Source organism: Aedes albopictus, chromosome 2 (genome assembly GCF_035046485.1).
Source record: "Aedes albopictus strain Foshan chromosome 2, AalbF5, whole genome shotgun sequence".
Lineage (NCBI taxonomy): Eukaryota > Metazoa > Arthropoda > Insecta > Diptera > Culicidae > Aedes > Aedes albopictus.
In genome coordinates, this window is record NC_085137.1 from 486,391,792 (window position 1) to 486,415,796 (window position 24,005).

Here is a 24,005-nt window from a genome sequence, read left to right on the forward strand (position 1 = left end):
TTCCTTTTGGAATTTTTCCGAGATTTAAATTCCTCAAGAGTGTTCTCTAGAAATCTCTTTAGGGATTTTTTTCAGAAACTCCTTCAGGAATTCCTCCAAAAGTTTCTCATAAAATTTGTCTATGAATTCCTCCAAAAATCCTTCAGGGAATCCTTGAAAAATTTCTCCTGTATATTTGTATAATAACATTTATTTATTTTTTTATTATAGAGGTTTTAAACCTAGGTTCAATGTATAATTACATGAAGGACTTCTGTAAAATCAGAAGTAAAATCTGAATGAATTCTTGGAAGAAATTCTGAAGGAATCAAAGGAGATGTTTCCGAAGGTACCGTAGGAGCAGTACCAAAAAGAATCCTGCCAAAATATTATTCAGTTATCACTGACAAAATATTCCAAGGGATTCCTGGAGAATAATTTCCGAAAGAATCGCTGAAGAATTTCTGAAAAAGCTCAAGGTGAATTTCTGTTGAAATCCTTTTCTGAGATTTATGGCAGAATCCTTAAACTACTGAAGGACTCGTTGGAAATATTTGTGGAGGAATTCCTGAAAAAGTTTTTAGAAAGAATCCGTGGAGGAACTTCTAAAAGAATCCTTTAAGGATTTTTTGAACAAACATAAGGTTTAATTTCTGTATAAATCTAGTAAGATATTTAAAAAAATCACTGGAGAAATATCTGAACGAATCTCAAGGAAATTCTTAAAGAAATCATAGAAGGAGCTGCTGAAGAAAATGAGTAATTGAGTAATACCTGGGACATTGCTTGAGAAACCCTTGACGTATTCCCTTAGAAATTTATTGAAAAGAAGAGGAATTCTTAAAGGAAAAAATCGGGTGAATTTTGATAGAAATCAAAATTCACCCGATTTTTTTTTGCACGGGTCAAGTTTTTGTTATATCTCAGTCAATGTTCAACCGATTCTCATGAAATTTTGTACACATGTTGGTACGATTAGTACTTTTTTTTATTCTTAATCACTTAACCTAATTTACAGCTCTTTTGTCCACTAGGGTACTACGTGAGCGATTCTAATTGGACGCTGCACTTCCACTTTGTACAGCGCCTAAATGTATTCTATTCTATTCTACTGTATTGAACTGGCTGCCTTTGTGCTTCTTTCATTCTTCTACCCTGTCCATGGTAGAATGATGAGCACGATGATGCTGATATGTGGCTGCTGTTCCTTTTCCAGTCCGATTGGGGGTCCAATTATGAGTTGCGGTTTCGCCGATATCCAAATTCCGGGTTCGTTAGAGCCTGAGGGATGCGGACTCAACTTTTTTAGTCATTCAATTTGAGCACGTATCTTTTCTTCCTGTGCTCCCCGTTGTTGAGTTGCTTATCTCTATGGAGATCAATTTCATAGTGCACGCATGAACTACTTCACACAACATTTAAACATACTGATTGCAGCAAAAGTTACAATTAAACATAAATAATCAGCTGATTGTGTACCACATGGACTTGGAAGAATAATATTACAAATTTTGGGTAAGTTTTACACGTGATTTTCACACGTTTCAAACGTTTTTTGTACATGATGACAAAGTTTGTGTGTCATTGAACGTTTCACTTGCTTTAGCGTGACTCAGCAAACAATTTGTGTATCCAGGCACACTCTGATCATTTTGGAGGTTTGGCAGCAGTCAGGCTGCTGTCAAATTTCAGTCCGCAATCCTCAGATTAGTACTATCAGTGTACAAAATTTCATGAGAATCGGTTCAAAATTGACTGAGTTATAGCAAAATAACGACACGTGCAAAAAAAAAGGTTCGGGTGTTCTTGGATTTTCTGAAAGAATACTCGCATAAAGTCGTAAAAGTTCTTTTGGAAATCCTGGAAGAATGCATAGAGAAACCCTTCTTTAAAGTATAATAGAAAAATCGCACGAGAAAGGAATTTATTTAGTAGTTATACCCTAAGGAAGTTTTCTAGAGCAATTCCTAAATGCATTTTTTAAAGAAATCCTGGAAGATTTTCCGAGAAAATACGAGGAACAACTACTGAAGGAATCTTTGAATTTCTGCAACTTAGTGAAGAATCCATGAATTCATCTTTGAAGGAACCGATGTAGGAATTCCTGATAGAATCCTTGGATTAAACGGGAAACGTCTATAAATTACGTCATGCATTGAGGAGGAAAGAAAGATCAACAAAGTGTGACGACCCATACAAAAATTTTAGATATCCCTTACAAAATGTTTTCCATAGAGGTGACGGGGGGTTCAAAATGGACAATTTTTCTTGTGACCAGTGCTGAAAAATTCATTTCGTCATATCTAAATTCAATCATCTACAGCTCATTTGAGAAGCTGAACATGAGAATATGGTATATGAAAAACTTGTGCGGCTAGACCAGTTCTGCAAGAAAGTCACGGAAAAACCGCTATTTTTCGAATATCTAAAGTAAATGTCAAGGACTATCTTTGAAAAATGCCTAATGATATTCACCGTGAATATCATTTGGCATTTTTCAAAGGTTGTCCGTGACATTTACCTTAAATATTCGAAAAATAGCAATTTTTCCGTGACTTTCTTGCAGAACTGGTCTAGCCGTACAAGTTTTTCATATACCATATTCTCAGGTTCAGCTTCTCAAATGAGCTGTAGGTGGTTGAATTTAGATATGACGAAATGAAATTTTCAGCACTGCTTGTGACGCATTTTAGCAATGGAGCAATTTTAGAAAGAATCCATGTGAAGAGAAATCTGGAGAAATTTTTAAAGAATTCTCTGGAAGAATTTCTAAACGGAACATGAGAGATGTTTCTTAATCAATCGCTGGTGAGTTATCTTAAGGCATCCCTGAAAAATATTTCTTCAAGAATATTTGGAAAATTTTTTGAAGAAATTTTTGTAAGAATTCTAAACTCCTGCAAAAATATTGCTGTAACAATGTCGGGAATCCGTAGATGGTTTTCTGAAAAAATCGGCGGAGAAATTTTTGAAACAATCAATGGAGGATCTTTAGCATAGAAAAAATCTTGATAATATTCTTGGAGGTTTCTCTAGACCTAGAGGGAGGAATTTCTAAATAAATTCATCTTAAAGTTTCTGAAAAGTTCCGTGGAAAATTATCTTAAAGGAATCTGTGGTGAAATCTCTTGACGAACTCCTGAAAATCCCGGTATTATATTGAAGATTCAGTAGGATCGGAAATCTGGTTATCCGCAGTTGGATAGGCAATTCGAAGCCTAAATCATTAGGCTAACGGGAGTTTAACCGGAAATCTGCCGAGAGAATTTTAAAGAAGTCACCAAGAACACGAACGAAAAATCTCCAAGAATGTCATTCGTAAATTGCCATTAAAATCTTCCAAAGCCAGGATCTTCAAAGTGTTGCAGTAAGAAATGATGGTGATACAGTATTGTTCCGACTTTATCACGCCCCTATTTAAAACTGCTTTTAAATATTCTACAAAATCTATACGCGTTTTAAATATTTTTACCATCGCAAAACGCACCTTCAACATTCATCTTTAAGTAGAGGGGAAACACTTGTTCTCAAATGTAACAGCAAATCAATGAAAAATGAAAGACTAACGCGCGGAGGGCGTGATAAAATTGGAACATTACTGTATTTGCAAAAGATTCATAAAAGATGTCAAGGAAAAAACGTCAAAAATTTACAAGAAAAACATGCAAACCTCTTAAAAATTACCACTTTTATTGCTATCAGGTCTAAATGAACGAATCACCTGTAAAGTGCTGGCAAAATAATATTTGTCATTTTCTCATCAGCGTGGGTCGGCCGGGTCAACTTGACTGTCAATTTTGTACCTAAAACTTAATTTTTGGCACACAGTGAGATACGTATTCAACCCTGTGCAAAAATTTTAATCAATCGGTTTGAAATTGACTTAGTTATAGCGGCAAGTGCCCAAATAGTACAAGACCCTATATGAAAAACTTATGCGGCAGTACCAGTTCTACAAGAAAGTCACGGATCTCCACTATATAAGGTGAATGTCATCAACTACCTTCGAAAAATGCCAAATGATTTTCATGACACATTTATAGGGGTCTGGAAAAATAGAGGCCCATGAAATGCAATCCAATATTGATTGCCAACTTTCAGGCAATTTCGGGCAGAGGTCAAGTACTAGAGACAAAAACCTTTCCCTGCCACGGACTTCAAGTTATTGAGCTCAAGTGTCGAAACCCGAAACGGGATGCCCGATTAGGATTAGTTTTCCTAGAAAAAACCAAGCTATGAACACAGCAACAAATGCTATGAACTAAAAGGCACAGTGCCAACTAAAATACAATTCCAGGATGACTGATGGACCCAAACCAATAAATGAAACCTCGTCATCCTGTGATCGGAAGGAGTTATTCATCTAAATAACAGGGCGCATTTATGTTATGTGTTATGCTGCGTCAATTTGTGATGTTCCTAATTTGTGCATTTGTAAGGTTCTATGTGTATCGTGAAGTGTTAATACTTTGTAATAATTAATTTCTTTTATTTTTGTAACAGGGTTTTCCGTAATTTTCTTGTAGAACTAATCCAGCTGCAAAAGTTTTACATAAACGATATTTTCAGGTAAAGCTTCTGAAATGAGCTGACATTTTCAGCACTGATTAAATAGAGCAGCATTCTGCAAAATTAAATCACTTTCAACTATAAGCTTGCTTTGCAGATGTTTCACAAGACTTCTGATTAATTTCCAACAACATTTTGAGATTTTATTGAAACGACAAAAAATAGAGCAGCATTCTGCAACATCTCACGGTGCCCATGAGTCATTTTGGAATTCTATCAGAAACAGCTGAATTTCAGCATAAACTCTGATCAATGTGTGAAAAGAGATAATATTTCATCCGTATCATTTAGGGACTTGAAGAAAATCAGGTATGATTGTTTACTCTTTTTTTATCGCCTTCTGCAGAAAGTAGGCTTCTGATCTTCAACTATGCACATTCTTCTTCTTTTTCTTTGTGGCTCTACGTTCTCGCTGGAACTTGCTCTGTCTCTGTTCAACTTAGTGTTCAGCTTTCTCTGCCTTCCATTGCATGAATTTGTATATTGTGAGGCAAGTAAAATATTACTCTATGCCCAGGGAGGTCGATAAAAGTTTCCGACCGAAATGGGAATCGAACCCGCCGCCTCCAAATCGGCGATCCAAAGCCTTATTCATAAGACTAACTGTAGGCCCTATGCGCATTCTCAAGCTCATTTTATTGAACTTGCTTTGCTCTTCTAATTCAAATCCACTTTCCTTCCAAAAATGTTTCCGGGCGTGCGTCCTTCAGCTTAACATCTCTCCTCATTAGCATAAATTCTACATTTCCTTTCCACTAATAGATATACATGCATAAACACACCTGCATTGCACTTGCCCGTTGTCCCAGTGAGCACACAAAACATGATGCGGTGCATATGTACGATGAAACCATGCAAAGTTACACCGATGACCCATTAGGGCCTGTCCATAAACTACGTAGACTCTTAGGGGGGGACGGGGGGATCTGGCCAAAGTCTACGCTCCATACAAATTTCGAAAATTTTGTATGAACAAAAGTCTACGGAGGGGGAGGGGGGGTCTGGAGATGGCCCAAAATGAGTCTACGTAGTTTATGGACAGCGCCTTATTGTGCAGAATTGCTTACCTACCATGTAGGTATGTGTCAAGTTTTCACAATGACTCATGTCGACCTCCGCTCCCCGACTGCTGGCTGGCCACAACACCTGACACCAAGAGACAGACCGCTTGGCTTCACCTACATGTCAAACGGTTGTGTTTTGTACAAGTCGTTCGATGGCGGTCAAACTGTATATGTAAATTTCCTTCCGTTTTGTTTCCCCCTCTACTCTCCAATAATGTCACTGCAGTGCGATTCGCTTTTTGCCTTCAACTTACCAGCTGATCATGTTGCCTAGTTCGGTTTGCAACTGCAATGAACTACAACTTTCCCCTTTTTATTTTGATCAATGTGATGTATCAAATTTCTGGTTGCAATAGCAGCTTCATGGTGGAATCTCAAACTAGGTTACTCACAAATTGCTCAATGCACATGCTATGCTTCTTATATTCATATATTCCCAGACAAGCAATCGATTGGCTACAAATCCCAATCCCCCACCAAGAGCGTACTCAATCTTCATTGTAAAAGTTCGAATTGTAGATGAATTTGTCGCAGCTTTCGTTGGGCCGTAAATCCGTCGTCACCACGAATCCGTCTCCGTCCACGCAAAAGAGCTGCCCGTTCTGATCCTGGGCGTACTCGTAGTTGCCGTTGCCACCGCAGGCCAGCGTAAATGGGATGCCGGCCTCCTGGTAGATGACGGTATCCCGGGCGCAGTCTGTGAGATGCAACATGGGTGAGGTGGTGGAATTGAATGACGATGAAAGTTATGTGAACTGATAGCCTGATGAATGAAGTGGATACTCACTGCAGTTGACAGCGGATACCATGCTGGAGCGAACCTGGTAGGAGCCGATCTTTTTCCCGTCGCGCCAAGTGCAGTAGACTCTGTCGGAGAGGACAATTAGTTAATTGGATCACTCAATTTTTATGAGATTTGTGATGTTTATTCGAATTTTACTTTCGATCAACTTGTATGCAATCATGTAATTTTTCAGTATATGATGATTATTGCTCTCATCATAATGACTGATTTTTTAACCAGATGATGGCCCAAGTCCACGCTTCATATAAATTTCGATAACTTTGTATGAACAAAAGTCTACGACATGGTTAAAAATAAGTGCGTAGTTTATGGACAGTGTCAAAGGAAAATCATGCAAAAAACTAGACTAAATATGCTGAGTGCCTGGTGGTGTATATTATCACCCAAAATACCAAAATAATACAAACTCCAGGCAACTCAAACTAACCCTCGTTCCAGACAGTATCTACAACAACATCCAACTGTAGCGATTGTATCTTCTTTTCGAAACACACGATAAAACAGGTAGCTCCGACTGCATGATTTTTTGTCCTGGATGTAACATACACGATCAAAAGTTTGGGGTCACCCCCTCAAAAACATGTCATAATTTTAGGCCCATATCTCCACCAATTTGCGTCCGGTTACAAAATCCTAGGCCTCATTCGAAAGATAATAAGTCAAAGTAACTTTAAACATGATTTAGGTGAAAATTTTTCAAAAATATTTGTATGTAAACCTAACCCAAAGTTGCCAAATTTTCTAAAATATGAATATAAACTTACGGCAGTGTCGCTGGAAATTGGGTCGACCAAATTTTAAGATGAGAGCGGCAATATAACCTATTTTATATTAGCTTTCAACTGCTTTTTACCGAACTTGGCTAAACAATCTAGAAAAAAAAGTTATTGAGTAAACTAACTCTTGATGCCATCGACCAAAAGTTTGGGGTCACCCCTCAATATGATGTAAAGCATTGTCCAGTTAGAATCCGGACGCAAAGGATAATTTATTGTGACGCTCTCAATGATCATAACCATATTTTTTTTTACAGCAGTCTGATCATAAACAAGTCCTCTATTGATGGTGAAAATTTAATCGATTTTCTTGCTACGAGTGAAAAGTTATTTCAGATTGAAGACAAGTGAAGGAAAAAAAATCTTGCACAAACACGCTGAACGTTAAGCGTGGTCAGGTACGACAGTTGCGAAAAATGTTAATGTCTCCATAACCATTATGTGTGATGTGCACAGATGTTGTTAACCATGCCATGAGGAAGTGCCCAAGGAAGATTGAAGTTTGTGTTCATGGATAAATCTGCTTGGAATTCCAAGATTTGCCAGGAAGTTCGAGCTCTGGACATCGTTTTCTCACATCACGATTTTGACACCAAATGTGTACAAAGATGATAACCTCAAGAATCGCGTGTTGCTTTTCAAAAATTCCCACAAGGGATCTGTAGAGGTTTGAGCTAATTTGGTGAGCTATCACGACAGCCTGAGATGTGTAGTGGTGTCATCACTGTTGGATAGTGTTTATAAACGAAAAAAACACTCAAATTTCGCTTCTTTGGAATTCACTGAATAGCCCTTAATTTCGCAAGAAAAGAAATATTTTTTCAAAGTTTCTTTGGAATCCTAATCAGATTGGTAGAGGGTCTCAGGACACTACAGAGATGACCTGATTGTTAAACAAATCCGCCGAAGGGGTTGATGTTAAAATTTACTACCATTGTGCAGATTTTTAAGGAAGCAATCACGGAAAAAATGAGAAAATGTATTAAAAATTAAATTAAATAATTTTAATGATATTTTCCCATGAAACTACAGTAAATTATCTTTGTTTTGAGGGCTTCACCTTTTCTGTTTGTTATTCCACCTCTGAGATATAAGTGATTATCTGCGTCCGGATTCTAACTAGACAATGCTTTATCTGCCAAAAGTTTGAGGTCACTGTCGTAAAACATGTAAAACTGATTTGGGAATATCTTCGTCATCTATAGTTCAATTGTCATTATTTTTGGCTCATTTCAAAGATAATTAACTAAATTTATGTTAGATGTTTTTAATTTAACGTATTCAACGATTTTTATGTATAAAAATGCTATGTAAAGTCAACACATTTCAACACATTTCAAAGAATTAGGCACTTTTACGTTAAGTTTCATGATGTGAATTTTAACAAATATGTGTGGTTCAATGTCTATGCATCAAGTACCATTCATTATGTTTCAAATAAGCCAAGAAGCAGTAAAATTGGAAAAAGGATGACCAAGATGGACCCATATAGCCGAGGCGGTAAACGCACGGGTATTCAGCATGACCATGCTGAGGGTGACGGGTTCGATTCCTGGTCGGTCCAGGATCTTTTCGCAAATGAAATTTCCTTGACTTCCTTGGGCATAGAGTATCTTCGTGCCTGCCACACGATATACACATGCAAAATGGTCATTGGCAGAGGAAGCTCTCAGTTAATAACTGTGGAAGTGCTCATAGAAAACTAAGCTGAGAAGCAGGCTTTGTCCCAGTGAGGACGTTACGCCAAGAAGAGAGAGAGAGAGATGACCAAGATATCAACAAATCACTTATCCATGTTTCACGATAGTGACCCCAAACTTTTGGTCGATGACATCACGGGTTATTTAATTTTTTTTTTTCTAGATTTTTTAGCCAAGTTCGGTAAAAAGCAGTTGAAAGCCAATAAAAAATAGGGTATATTACCGATCTCATCTTAAAATTTGTTCGACCCAATTTCCAGCGACTTACAGCAGTGTTTATATTCATATTTTAGAAAATTTGGCAACTTTGGGTGAAGTTTACATACAAATATTTTTGAAAAACTTTCACCGAAATCATGTTCAAACTTATTACTTTGACTTATTATCTTTCGAATGAGATCTAGGATTTTGAAATCGGACGCAAATTGGCGGAGATATGGGCCTTAAAAAAATGACATGTTTGCAAAACTTTTGATCGGGAGTGTATTTATAAGGCATACTATATTTGTGTGTAGCGCCGTGTATTAATACTGAACAAATTGACCCTTGTTCCGGCCAAACTTCATGACGGTCGTTCAGCAGCGAGCGTCATAATCCCTGCGTCTGAGCAAAGTTATTGTGTTGGGCCGCCTTTTAAAATTGCAAAATATGAGCGTGGTGGGAGTTTCCATCGTATCAATGCATTTGTTCCGGGTTTATTAGCTACATGTAGACGGCCGGCTGTAGCGTTGTTGAAGGAAAACTGAAGGTGTAGATGCCGAAACTTTTGGTGATGGTGCATAAGACTGCGCCTTGAATTCCACCTTTCAACTGTACGCTTTGCATAAAACACTGAAGGATACTAATGCCGAACACCTAGGTTATCTCTAGTTAACCTAGGTTGCATTCTTGTATTCTTGAGACTTCAGTCTTGTTTAGACATTATCGATATACTTGGAACTAGTCGGATCTTCCTCCAAATAATTTGTGATAAAGTCTTGCAATCTTCCATAATTCCTCTGGAATGTCTAGCATGGCTTCGCTTAGGAATCTATTCAACCTATCTGAGCTCTGTTATGAGGACATCCATTATCAAAGAACAGATATTTGGGGTTAACCATTGACTCTAAGACAAGATAGACGCAATCTTCCAACGATCAAGAGCTGTCCTCTCCACGTCCTTTCGACAGCTGGGGATGAGCAAGGATGATTGGTTGGATGCCTACTAAAGAGAGTAGCAGAGACCTCTGCCTTTATTGCAGACAACACAGAAAGCTGGCAGTTATTGATGGTTGGACCAAATATACAGTATTTGGTCTACGTTCAGGCACCGATATTTCAAAACAATGTAGAGTAGAGTGGGGCAAAAGTTCGAGTGGGGCAAGAGTTTCTTTTGAAGTTTTTGAGCTCAATAGTACATGTTCGGTGTAGTACTAGAATTGTAGTAATGAGCTGATTTTTTTTGTATGGTGAGAAGGTCATTTCTCCGTTTCTGCAATGGAATGGTACAAAAAGCATGGGTATAATGATTCCTTGGCTAATTTGATGCTGTTTGAGCAAAACTTTGGGTAACTGTGTTGTTTACGTTGCAAGAAATGGAGAAAACAACAACAGAGTTACCCAAAGTTTTGCTCAAACAGAATCAAATTAACCAAGAAATCATAATACCCACGCTTTTTGTACCATTTCATTGCAGAAACTGAGAATGGACCTTCTCACCATACAAAAAATGAGCTCATTTCTACAAATCTAGTACTACAACGAACGTGTCCTATTCAAATTATTTCCTTCGGGTGTTAAGGTTGCTCTAAGCCTTTTTGAAAAAGAGTCTTGCACTTCTAAAATTATGAAAATTGGTCAATCTACAGGAACAAACTTAACGAATTGAACGTCAACGAATTCTGGTATACTGGAGACGAAATTGTCTCCCGGACATCCAGCTGCCCAAAACATACACCAATATAATGGAAATGCAGACGATTCCGGCACCCCTATTAGAAAAATATACACTTACACAATCGTATATCAAGACCAACCATTTTGAAGGCCGCATCAACATTTTGTAAACAAACTACTTTCTGTTGATTTAGGGCCTTCTGATCTCCACCCACACACCTCATCACTACTAACAGAAGGCTTTCTGTTAGTGGCGGTGAGATGTGTGGGTGGATCTCGGAAGGCCTTAGGTCGACAGAATCGTTGATGCGGCCTCTTCAATTGTTGGTCTTGATATAAAATTGTTCCATATTGTTGCCATACTTATCTGGACTGTATGTATAGTAATATTACTGGATAAATAACTCAGAACAGACGGTTTTGAAAACATTCATGTATTTTCTCAAGCGATTCTACACTTGGTCAAATTGATCATAACTGATTTTCAACCTTTAATGATGCAAATCAACATGGAACATTTTGTGAAATGGGAACTACGAAGAAAATTACCAAAGTTGATACTGGGACTGAAGAACTAATTTTTTTTAGATAGCGAAGCATAGGAAATCGATTTTAAAATTCCATAGGGTATTGGTTTCCTTATTAGGTAAAGTGGCTCCCATTTTCATCCTACGAACAACAAAAGATCGAAGCACTGTTTGTTTTGTTTCTTATTTTTGTATTTTTTTTTTGTTGGAAGTGAGCACGCATGAAAACAAAAAGAACGGAATCGATCGGTGCCGTAATCGCTTGTTTTCGAATAGGATGAAATTGGGAGCGTGAGGTTACTGATGGCACACAAACCCTACATGGATTCGTCTACTTATTTCTCCACGAATTCCTTCAAAGATTCACTCAAGCAAGCATTCAGAAATTCCTTCGGGGATTATTCTATAGATTTGTGCAGGAACTCTATCAGAGATTCTTGCACACATTGAAGAGATTCTCCAGGAACTTATCCATAAGCTACTCCACGAACTCCTCCATGTATTCATCAAGAAATGTGTTTCTTGATAGGTATTTCTTCAGAAATTTCTCCAAGGATTCCTTCAAACATTTTTCCAGGGATCTTTGTGAAATTCTACGATAGATGTTAAGGAGTTCTTCCCGCTATTCATCCAGGGATTCTAACAGAAAAACCTTAAAACATTTCTGGAAACATTTCTCCTAAAGTTTCTTCAGGATTTTTTTCTGATGTTTTTGCAGGGTTTACTTCAGACATCATCCACGGATTTCTCCAAGAATGATTCCAGGAATTTCAGAAAATTCTCGTTCATCTGACACTGCACGAGTTCATATAGCAAGATCATACTACTCATGAGGGTGGCAGATTCGATTCCCGATCAGTTCAGGATGTTTCCAAGTATTCCTCCTGGAAATACTCCAGTAATTGCTTCTGAAATATATTACTGGAGGTTTGTGCAGAAATTCCAGCTTAAATTTATTCAGAAATTTCTCCATTGATTCCTTTAGTAATTCCATCAGGAATGACTACAGGTAATCCTTCCAAGCAGGGCTGAAAATCGTCGCCGTACGACCAAAAAAGTCGACGACGAGAACGAAAACTAGATCGTCATCGTTGCTCGTTCCACATCGGATGACTCATTCAAGCCAGCGAATCGTCGTGAAGGGCTTGCGTCGTGACGAAAACAAAATCTTTATTCGCTTTGTTTTGCTCTTCGTCCAAGTGCATCTAGCCGACGGAGTCAATGTTGCCACCAGCAATACAAAAAAAAAGATTTTATTAAAAAAATAATTGCACCTGGAATCAAACAACGATCCTCTAGATTGCCAATCCAGCACTCTTACCAACTGAGCTAGTGAGGTTTCACATTACTGTAAGTGCCGAAACGCCAATAAAAGCTATTCCCAGTTGGCGTTCGCTTGGCCCGTCGTCGCTCATTTCCAGGGAACAAAGAGGACGACGGAAAAGTTGGTGGGTGACTATTTATCAGTTTGGTTCTGATCGTCGAGCCGTGTAGATCGTTTTTAATAGAGCGGAGCAGAGGTGACGAAAAGTTCTCGTGTGTGAGTTAGTTGAGACCACCACATTGGTGGCGGAATCCAAGGCCGACGATGTCGGCGTTTAGACGAAATGCGTTCCTGATCGATTTCAGCAACCTACCCAAGCTACCGAAACAAGAGGAAGCTCATCTTTTCGTAAACCAGAAGCTAAACCTGGGTTACGATGACGTTGACGCGATTCAATTAAGCAATGCGAAGTTTGCGCTCATTGTCGAGTGCGCCACCCTGGAGCTGGCAATCAACACAGTCAACAAGCACGACCGTAAACATTTCATCGAAGTCGACAAGAAGAAATATCAAATTTCCCTCAGTATGGACGATGGTGGCACAGATGTGAAACTTCACGATCTGCCGCCTCGAATGGATAATAAACTGATCGAAGACTGGATGGCACAGTATGGTGAAATCATATCAATTCGCGAGTTCAAGTGGACAGACAAGGTGTTTTTCAAGAACAAAGACAATGGTGTGCGTATAGTGAGGATTCGTTTGCAAAAGCCGATTCCGTCGTATATCACGGTTCATGGCGAAGAAACATACGTAACCTACAAAAACCAGACTCCCACGTGCCGCCATTGTGGGTACAAGGCTCACCGTGGTCGGGGATGCGTGGAGAACAAAATGGTTCTGGCAGAACGAGATGGTCGATCTGTCAACGATAGGATGGAACGAGCAAGGTCATCATATGCTGATGTAGTGACGAAGTCTGGCGACCTGAACAAATACCATGAGAGGATGGAAGATGAACCACGGGACCTGAACATTACCACGGCAGCTACTGGTGAGAGTACCCAAGCGGCTGGTAGTAGTTTGATGACAATAGGTGAGGGGAAACAGGGAGAACGGCTCTCGCAGCATCCGATAACAAAAGATAACCCAGTATTGGCGAACGTTCATGAACTAACACCAACTAACAAAACTGATGAGTCTACGGAGATGGATTCTGAACTGGATTCGGATGATCCATATACTGAAACTAACACTACTAATCAAAAAAATGATAAAAAATCGAATACTAACACGACTAACAAAAGTACGAAGCACAAAAGACAAGAGACTGATACCACAACTGATGAGGAGAGGCTTAGACCCAGGCCGAAACGAAAAAACATATAAGTATTAGCTGGTTTTCTTCAATTTCATAGCTGAACATTTTTTCTTCTTATTATTATTTTTTCTCGTGATGGATTGTTTGACTTACTATTTTTGCAGTGTTAATTTAAATGCTTTTTCGAATCAGACTAAAATCAATGCTTTCAGATCGTTTATTAGATCAATGGAACTTGATATTATTCTATTGCAAGAGGTTCACGGACGGTATTTCGATTTTCCTGGCTATAAAGTTATATACAACATAGATAACATGCGTCGTGGTACTGCCATAATACTTAGAGACTATATTCGTATTAAAGCTATTGACAAAAGCTTAGACACACGTATAACAACTGTGCTACTCGAGAATAATGTTCTTGTATGCTCGATTTATGCTCCGTCTGGTAGCCAGAAACGCAAGGAGAGAGAAGATTTTTTCAGACTGGTTCTTCCTTTTTACTTGAACAGGCCGTGCAGTTCACTGGTAATGGGAGGTGATTACAATTCAATAACACACGCAAAAGACTCTACGAGTGGAAATAACATAAGTCCACAATTGAAAAACTTGATACAGAACGCTAGACTCATTGACACTTGGGAAAAGATACACAAAAACGACATTGAATACTCATTCATAAGACCAAATTGTGGATCAAGGATAGACAGAATCTATGTTGATCAAAGTCTGAAGGACAAAATTGTTGATGCAAAACTACAAATTAATTGCTTTACTGATCATAAAGCTATCATTAGTCGATTGAAGATGCCAAAGTGCAGTAAAAGAGATGGTAGGGGCGTCTGGACATGCAGGGCAGAGGTCTTGAATGATGAAGTTCTAGCGGAGTTACAAACTAAATGGATTTATTGGACAAGTCGTCGACGTTTTCATAGATCTTGGATGGACTGGTGGATTTGTTTTGCAAAACCCAAATTGATTTCGTTTTTAAAATGGAAGTCAAAACATCAATTCAGAGTATTTAATGAAACCATGGAATATTACTATTTTTGTCTCAAAAGATGTTACGACGATTACGGTAGTGCGAGAGGGGATCTTTTTAAAAATATCAACAAAATTAAAGCGAAAATGCTATCACATCAGCGAAAATTTTCATTCTTCTACAAAAGATGTAATGAAACGTACATTCAAGGCGAAGAAACTAGTACTTTCCACGTAGGACAAAAATTTCAGAAACGACAAAAATCAAGATTTGAAAAACTAACGATAGGCGATACCACTTTTGAAGATTCTACTGACATTGAACACAAAATATTTGATTATTTTCGAAATCTATTTCAAGAAACTAACATCGATTATGATATTAATTTTTCACCCCAAAAATCGATTCCCAATGCTTGTGCAGCGAACGATTCTTTGATGAACAGGTTCACAGTGGATGAGGTTTTTAAATCCATTTGTTCAAGTGCTTCTAAGAAATCCCCTGGACTTGACGGATTGACAAAAGAATTTTATGTAAAATGTTGGGATATAATAGGAACAGAAATTACTTATATAATGAATGATGCTATTCAAGGCGCTATTAATCAGGATTTTGTCAAAAGCTATGTTGTTCTAATTAGAAAAAATAATACGGATGACATCGATTCAATCAGACCTATTACGTTGACAAATTTCGATTATAAAATATTATCGCGAATTTTAAAAAATAGATTAAACGAATTAATGCCTTTGTTGCTAACGTCATCTCAGAAATGTTCAAATCCTAAAAAAAATATATTTCAAGCTGTTCTAGCAATCAGAGATAGAATTCCAATGTTCAAGTATAAACGGAAAAAAGGAATTCTCATATCGTTCGATCTTAGACGCGCATTCGATCGGGTCAATCATGAATTTCTATTCAAAACACTTGAAAAAATGAACATTAACAAGCATTTCATTGATTTTTTGAAACATATTTTTTCAATTTCCTATTCGAAAATCTTGATAAATGGCCATTTAACGGAAGATATCAAATTAGGATGCTCTGTAAAGCAAGGGGATCCTCTTAGCATGCATTTATTTGTATTGTATTTGGAACCACTCATACAAATCTTGAGGCGTGAATGCAATGGCAATCTTGATCTAGTATGTGCATACGCAGATGACATATCTGTCATAGTTGAGGATTTTTCGAAAATTGATGCAATCAAGCAAATATTTGACCATTTCTGTCTCACTTCGGGGGCAGAACTTAATTTAGCAAAAACAAAAGCAATCAAATTAGGGGCAACCAATTCAGAAAACTTACCGAATTGGATAAACGTAACTGATGAGGTAAAAATTCTAGGAATAATATTTTACAGTTCAATAAGTGACACCATAGAACAGAATTGGAAATCAGCTCTCACAAAACTTTCAAGATTTCTTTGGATGAACAAAACTAGACAATTGAATTTAATTCAAAAAATCACTTTTATAAATACATTTGCACTATCAAAAATATGGTATGTTGGATCTATCATTCCAATGCTAGCAAATACCTGTAAAAAAGTAATACAATTAATTCGACAATATCTTTGGCAAGGACATCCAACAATTGTAGCTTTTAATGATTTGACACTACCAAAACTCAAAGGAGGTTTGAACTTACATAATCCTGATCTTAAATGCAAAGCACTTTTTCTGAATAAGCTTCATTTCGCGAGAGATGATAGTTTAATAGACCTCAACCAAATTATTGAAAATGTACCTATGAAACAATTGCCTTCTAATTTCAGTTATCTTCATAAATCGATTTTAGAACTTCGTAAAATTAGATCTGACGATTCCAATTCTTTGCTATCAGCCGCACTCTACAAAAAGATGATTGACAAATTACCATTACCGAAACCAATAAGAGATCACCCAAATCATTGCTGGGAAAGAATTTTCGAAAACACTAACAGTAAACAACTATCATCCATCCAAAGATCAGTATGCTATCTTTTTGTGCACAAAAAGATAGCATGCAAAGAATTGTTATATCGTCAGAAAAGAATCTCCTCTCCATATTGCGCTGATTGCAATAATATTAGTGAGACTCTTGAGCACATGTTTTTTGATTGCAGAAAAATAAGAATATTATGGCAGTACACACTAGCAAACATTCGTAAACTAGATACAAGAAGCTTTAGAAACAAAAGTAATGCCGATTTCCAATTCCCTGAGTTAACTTTTTTGAATAGAGTAAAACGAGACCAAACGATGAACATGTTATCAAAGTATTTAAAATATATAATTGAAACAAAGACTGAAGATAGAAGTTTAGATCATTATAAATTTAGTTTAAGGATTTGATGTAAACTATTTTATAGAGCAGAAAATAAAACAAGATTTTTTTTACAAAAAAAAAAAAAAATTTATGATTGAGCTTCGTCGTGACGCCCGCAGTCGACGACGAAAAGGCTAATCGTCACCGTTGTTCTTTCGGACGAAGATTGTTTTATTGTTATCTTCACGCAGTGGTGACGGTAAGGACGTTTGTCAACCCTGCTTCCAAGTATTTCTTCACTGATTCCTTGAGAAATTTAGTCAGGCAAGAAACTAGAAATTCTTTAAGGGTGCTTCTAGTTATTTGCAGGAAATCTGATAGATATTGCACGCATTGAATTTTCCTGGAATTTATCCAGAGATTATTCCACGTACTACTCCCCGTGCTCCTCCATAAAAAAATCGTTAAGGTATTCTTCTAGATAGGTCTTTCTTCAGAAATTCATCCAAGGATTCTTTTTAACATTTCTACAGGAATCCTTTGCGATATTCCACCAGAGATTATTTCTGAAATTCATCCACCGGAATTTTTGAAAATTCTCGTTCGTCGTGCACAGCACGAGCTGTAAAGTTAAGAACAATATTGCAAAGTACTGAGGGTGGCGGATTCGATTGCGGGCCAGCTTAGGATCTAAGTATTCCTTCAGTAACTTCTCTAGTGATTCCTTCTGAAATTTATTCAGGGATTCTGTGAATAACTACTGAAAGTTTCAGGATATGTTCCTGCTGAAACTTCTTAAGGAATTGATTCAAAAAAATCTGCAGGGATGCCTTCTGCAATTCCTCCAGGTTTTCCATCAAGAATTCCCACAGGTAATCCTTCATAAATTTCCATGAAATCTCCTGGGATTCCTTCAGAAACTCCTCCATGGATTCATTCAGGAATCTCTCCAGAGATATTCCAAGTATTTCTTCAGGAATTATTTGGAAAATTCATTCGGGAAAGCAGAGATTTTTGCAGGAAATTATCCCGAAATTTATCCATAGGTTCTTACACGTACTCCTCCACGTATTCTTCAGAAAAATTCTTTAAGGTATTCCTCTAGACAGGTTTTCCTTCAGAAATACCCACAGGCAATCCTTTAGGAATTCCTATAGAATCTCCTCCTGGGATTCTTTCAGAAACTTCTCCAGGGATTCTTCCAAATATTTCTCCAGGGATTCCTTGAGATATTCTTACAGGCAAGCAACCAGAAATACCTTCAGGAGTTCTGATAGACATTTTTGCAGGAACTCTATCAGATATTCTTGCACGCAATGAATAGATTCTGCAACAATTTATCAATAGATTCCTCAAGGTGATCCCTCCATGTATTCTCCAAGAAATTCGTTCGGTATTTCTTCAGAAATTCCTCCAAGAATCCTTTGCGAATTTCCATCAGATATTGCTTCAGAAATTCTTGGATTTTTCCAGAAATTCCCACAAAAATTATCAAATATTCATGCAGATGTTTTGGAGCGAATGCTTCATTAATTCATTCTAAGAGGAATCCGGATTTTTTTTAAGAATTTTTTCAGAAATTCCACTGGGGATCCCTTAAGAACTCTCCTGGGCTTTTGTCAGAAATTCTACCATAAATTATTCCTTTTAAATTTCTCTTCTGGGAGGAATCCTTCCATTTTTTTTAAGTATTTAAACTCCTCCGAAGAGATGTTAAGGAGTTCTTCCCGCTATTCATCCAGTGATTCTAACGAAAATCTTTAAAAAATTCTGAAGGACAGTCTCCAACAATTTTTTCGGGATTTTTTTCTGATGTTTTTGCAGGGTTTCCTTCAGAAATAACCTCAGGTTCCCTTCAGAAATTTCTTCAGGGATATTTACCCAACAATCCTTCCAGAAATTTCCATGTATTCCATCAGAACATCCTCCAAAGACTACTGTAGACATTTCTTCAAGTTTACTTACCAGAATTTTACAAAGAAATACTTAAAAATGCCACCATAGATTTCATTTGGAATTCCTGCAGAATCCCGTCCAGAGATTTCTTCAGAACCTCTTCCAGAGGTTCATCCATAAATTCATTCATACATTTTAACTCTAGCGGGATGTTGGAGTTAATATGGACTCAGACAGGCACGCTGAACGTACACTATACCATCGTGGTGCGAAATACCTAACATCTTAGGGGGTAAATCGCCCAGCAATAAAATGTGTGAGACTTACTCAAAAGTGTGTAATAGTTAAGACATTCACAAAATCTATTCTTGCGTCCTTTGTTAAATTCACAATGATTCTGCCGTGCAAATCAACTTTTAATTAATTAATTATCGATGTTTGCGTCTAACCCAGTCGAGTTTATTTCAAAATATCAGCCTTTAGAAATACTGATGAGAGTGAGAAATGAGCAAATTGAAGTGAAATTTGTGAAGAAATAACTTAGATTTTTTTTCAGGAATTGCTTCAGAGATTGTTTCAGAAATTCCTACAAAAACTCTTGCAGGGATTCCTGCAGGAATTCTTCCAGAGCTTTGGCCAGGAATTTCTCTAGAGATTACGGCTGGGAACGTCCAAGAGATTCTGGCAAAACATATTCCGAAGATTCTTGCAGATTTTTTTCAGAGTTTTAATCAGAAGTTCCGCTGGAAATTTCTACAAGAATTCGTCCATAGATTCCTTAAGAAACTCAATTTCTTTGCTTTTTTCAGGCATTTCCTCTGGGCTTTTCTCAGCATTTCTTTCAGAAATTTCTACAGGGGAATTCTCTTGAAATACCTCCAGAATTTCTCCTTAGATTAAATTTATCCTCTTAGAAAAAATATTCAGAGTTTCTTACAGAAATTATTCCTAGTATTCCTTTAGAAATTCCCTCAAGATTTTTTCCAAAGGAATTCCTCAGTTATTACCTCCAGGAGTTCTTCTTGTGATTTCTGAAGGGGTTTATCTAGAAACTCTTCTATGAATTGACACGTAGTGTAGATATTAGCACTTCTTACTTTTTCCCAGAAGGGTCTTCGACGACTTCTTACATTTTTGTAGGTTTCTGAATATTACATGAACTTTGAGGAACGAATGTTGAAAGTGTGCCATATTGGAAAAAAAATTGATACCGAAAATATTTGTGTGTATGCTCACGAACTTGTATTGTAGACGTGCATCGGGGTCATTTATCCTCAATGTAAATCAAAGGAGGGTTAAGGTGTCATGATGCAACACTAAGCTTTCAAACGAATCATTGTCTTTTTGCTTTTCAATGATTGTTTGCCTCGAGTTTTTCAAGTGATAAAAAAACTGCCAACTCTGCAGCAACGCATCAGAAAAAGTATCATCGCAATCACTGCGAGTGAGCATAGGATGATACTTTTTCATACGAAAATTCGCTTTGGTGGCAGAGAATTATCACTTTGAAATTTCGAGCCGCATATCCAACATTGCTGATGATGCTGTAAAAAGCCTTAACTATTCAGAGTCCAACTGTCACTATAAATAAACTTACACTCCATTCTCAATCTTGTATGCTCCGTAACTGCCATCGTAATCGCAACGAACATCGTTGAAACTCACTCCGTTGGTACCCCTTAGCGAAAACTTTTGCTGGATCTTCTTCTGAGCAAAGGCTGCACTTTCGCACTGCCGAAGGTATGAATCACCGTGCAGCGTATTGTTATCTGAAACCAGAGAAAAAAACTCTAATCAGTCACATATGACGTCTTCGCGTGACGCAGATATCGACTCACAACACGGTAGCAATCGCCACAAACTATCGTGTACGACCGTTGACCCAACCAATGGATCTCCAGTATGTTCATTAGCACACCAACATACCCCGGAATCGCACTGCAACGCTTCGTAGTTCCCATTCGGCAGACAGTGAAGGGTAACTCCCGTACGACCTTCGGCTTCCAGTTTGGCACGACGACGACTACACGCTAAAATAAAACATTTCTGCAATTAAGCTGCTGATTCCCAAAGCAACGAACGTGAACCGCAACCAACCGCAAGTCATTTTGCTGGCGTCCTTGTACCAATCCCAGCCGAAAATGCGCCGCCCATCCTCGCTGTAGCAGAAACACCTTCCGGAGAGTCGGTCACCTCGGCACTGCTTGCTGGCGTACGTCCCGTCCAGGTTGCACCGCGGATACCAACCGGCCCACTCGTCCTCGTCTTTCATGTGGATCGTGTGTAGGCAGGTCGCTGACAGTAGTGTGGAAAAATGATTTATTATCCACCAGCAGAACCAGAGAGGTTCAACAAGATAGAGATACTCACATCGATCGTAGATGCACTTGCGATCGGCGCACTTGAGACCCGGGGCGCACCGCCGGTTGGCCACGTTCACGTTGCAGACCTTCATGTGGCCCTGGCCGCCGCGGCATCCCGGACAGCACCCGTTGAGCAAGGCGCCGGAAATCAACACCTCGCCCTGGCCGCAGTCCGACTGGCGCAGCGACGAGATGCACCCGTAGAAGCCTTCGCAGCTGGGCGGTCCGATGGCGGCGTTTGATCGCGATGCCAGCAGGATGATTGACAGGGCGAGTGACAGTAAGAGTGCGGACATTTTTGAGTACCGACCGGCGTGTGTAAGCTTGACGGATGGAAGTGGGAAACTGGTTCGGAACGTTTGCTTGGAGTTTGGTTGACAGTCGGAAGAATTGAAGCTCAGATAAGAAAGTTGTTCGAGTGGTATCTTAAAGTGATTTTTGGTGTTGAACATTGAGAAGGATAGTGGGATGATTACTGGTTAAATTTAGGCGGAAAATATTAAGATAGATTAAGATAGTCTTCAAATAATTACAAACCATACTCTTTGAAAAATATTCACATGTGCTGGAGCTGTATCTTCCATTATATACAGAATGAAAGAGAACGAATAATTTCTAAATCAGAGAAATTAATAAAGTTTCGTAAGTTTGAGAACTTCGAATTCGTTTGATTATATTTTTTAAAATAAATCATTTATATTAGAGAGCCTAGCTATTCTGTTGACAGTCCAGTATATGTGATTACAAATAATGTAGATCGCAGTGACATTTCCCAACGATTTGACTAATTATCTAGATATTCTTTCGCATTTCAGTTGAATTTGTGAAAATACTTATGATCAGAATTCATAGACGAATATCTTGTTTTCCATGGGATATGATGAGAATATTTAGTCAATATTTGCCGACCAGCGCTTGAAAAATGAAGTGTTTTTTCCTAAACGAAACAAAATTTGTTTCCCTCTGACCGGCGCTTTTCATCCCAGGGCGGTAGCTATATACCTTCATTGACTAACATGCTTCAGGGAGCATGACCAATCAAATTTATTACTGAGAGTGAGAAACGATGGTTCAGTAGCGTGGTGGCTCTCTGAATCTTCCTCTTCGACGGTGTATACGGGAATGAATACACACTCGTCGTGTTCGATACTTTTTTGACGTTTTTTATTTTTATCCCGTTTTACACTGCAAATGACATAAATTCAATTTAAAGGTATTATAATAGTCACGTACACATTCCCTTACCACTAAAATAATTGTTTTACAAGTTTTGAGCAACAAATAAATCCATTGAATCATCCGCATCTTCACAGAAGTCGTAGTTGATTCGGGTTTTCTTTGCTCCCTTTGCGTGTTCCTTTGTAGTGGTTGCTGGCGCTGATTAATTGTCCCACTGGTGGGTCGCGGGCTGATTTTTGGTGGGTCGCGAAATCTTTATTAACTTATGTCAAATGTTATTGCTAGCCATTTTCTAATTTTCAAATACTGTCTTGGAGGATCCATGTCTATGGGTTATTTGTAAATTTTGGTTTTTTCCTTAATTATGTTTAAAATAAAGTCTTGTCTAGAGTATATTGAACATTGAAACTACTGTCTGCGATCTGATATCAATTCTAAAAGTATGAGTTTTCAATCGGACGTTTCAAGATTAGATTTCACTTGTGTGCAGGAAAAACTGAGTACAAGTTGTTGATTGCTGTTAGTATTTTCTATTAGACTTACACGCCACTTTTAGCAGTTAAAATATCAACAAATTTGGAAATACCAAAAACCAGCAAAAAATTATCAAACTTCGACAAGAAACCTTACCTTTACCGAACTTCAGTAAAGCTAAGCCTCTGTGTAATTCAGTTGAATGTCGATAATCTGAACTTTGATGGAATAACTGAAAAGTAATTTCAATAAAAATGGATATAAAATAAGTGTGTATGAAGGATATCATTAAAAATTTCAAGATGACTCATGTGGCCATCCAACAGTACTGTAATTCTAAAAAATACTACTTGATGTTCACCCACTCGCTGTGAATATTTATAGCATTTTCAACCGATATTTAAAGTAGACTGTAAAGTTCTGCAAAAGCATAAAATTAGCACTATATCTGAAGCCAGACTGGTTAAATGTATTAGAAACTAGGAATCTTATTTCAAATGTTTAAGACTAAGAGTTAACCTGATGCTGCAAAATTGGACACCTTAACCTTTCTTAGACTTTTCCAAAAAGCTAAAAAAACATTATAAATAAAAAAACTGGTTTTTCAGTTTGAGGGCTACGTCACGTAAGTTTATCATAATCTATGAAAGTGATAAAATGTATTTTATAATGTAAAAGGGAGTCCAAATTTTCCAAAAAAAATGGCTTATTTTATAAATTTTCGTGCTGGTGGGTCGCCAAATTCTTTGAAAATCAAAAGTGGGTCGCAAGCTGAAAAAGTTTGAGAATCCCTGATTTAGGGTATCGCGCCACTTAGGCGGTGGCTTCTATATTCGTCTGTTTTCCATTATAACTCAGTCAATTTTGAACCAATTGACTTGAAATGTTGTACACGGGTGGATACTATACCTATCTCACCACATTCCAAAAGTTGTGTCAATTGGTTCAAATTTGACTGAGTTATAGTGGAAAACAGACGAA

The 24,005-nt window shown here is 37.8% G+C and overlaps 2 protein-coding genes across 8 annotated transcripts in view; one reads left to right on the forward strand and one right to left on the reverse strand.

Moving 5' to 3' along the window:
• LOC109623115 (neurabin-1) overlaps window positions 1-24,005 on the forward strand; it is a 196,661-nt gene that overhangs the window by 32,149 nt on the left and 140,507 nt on the right. The gene's annotated exons all lie outside the window — the stretch shown is intronic.
• LOC109623116 (uncharacterized) lies at window positions 6,032-22,755 on the reverse strand. The gene is made up of 6 exons (XM_062854149.1): window positions 21,379-22,755; window positions 21,106-21,303; window positions 20,847-21,038; window positions 20,606-20,777; window positions 6,400-6,479; window positions 6,032-6,309 (listed from the first exon to the last, which is right to left on the reverse strand). The coding sequence occupies exons 1-6, from the start codon at window positions 21,821-21,823 to the stop codon at window positions 6,101-6,103; spliced, it is 1,296 nt and encodes a 431-aa protein (XP_062710133.1). The 5' UTR covers window positions 21,824-22,755; the 3' UTR covers window positions 6,032-6,100.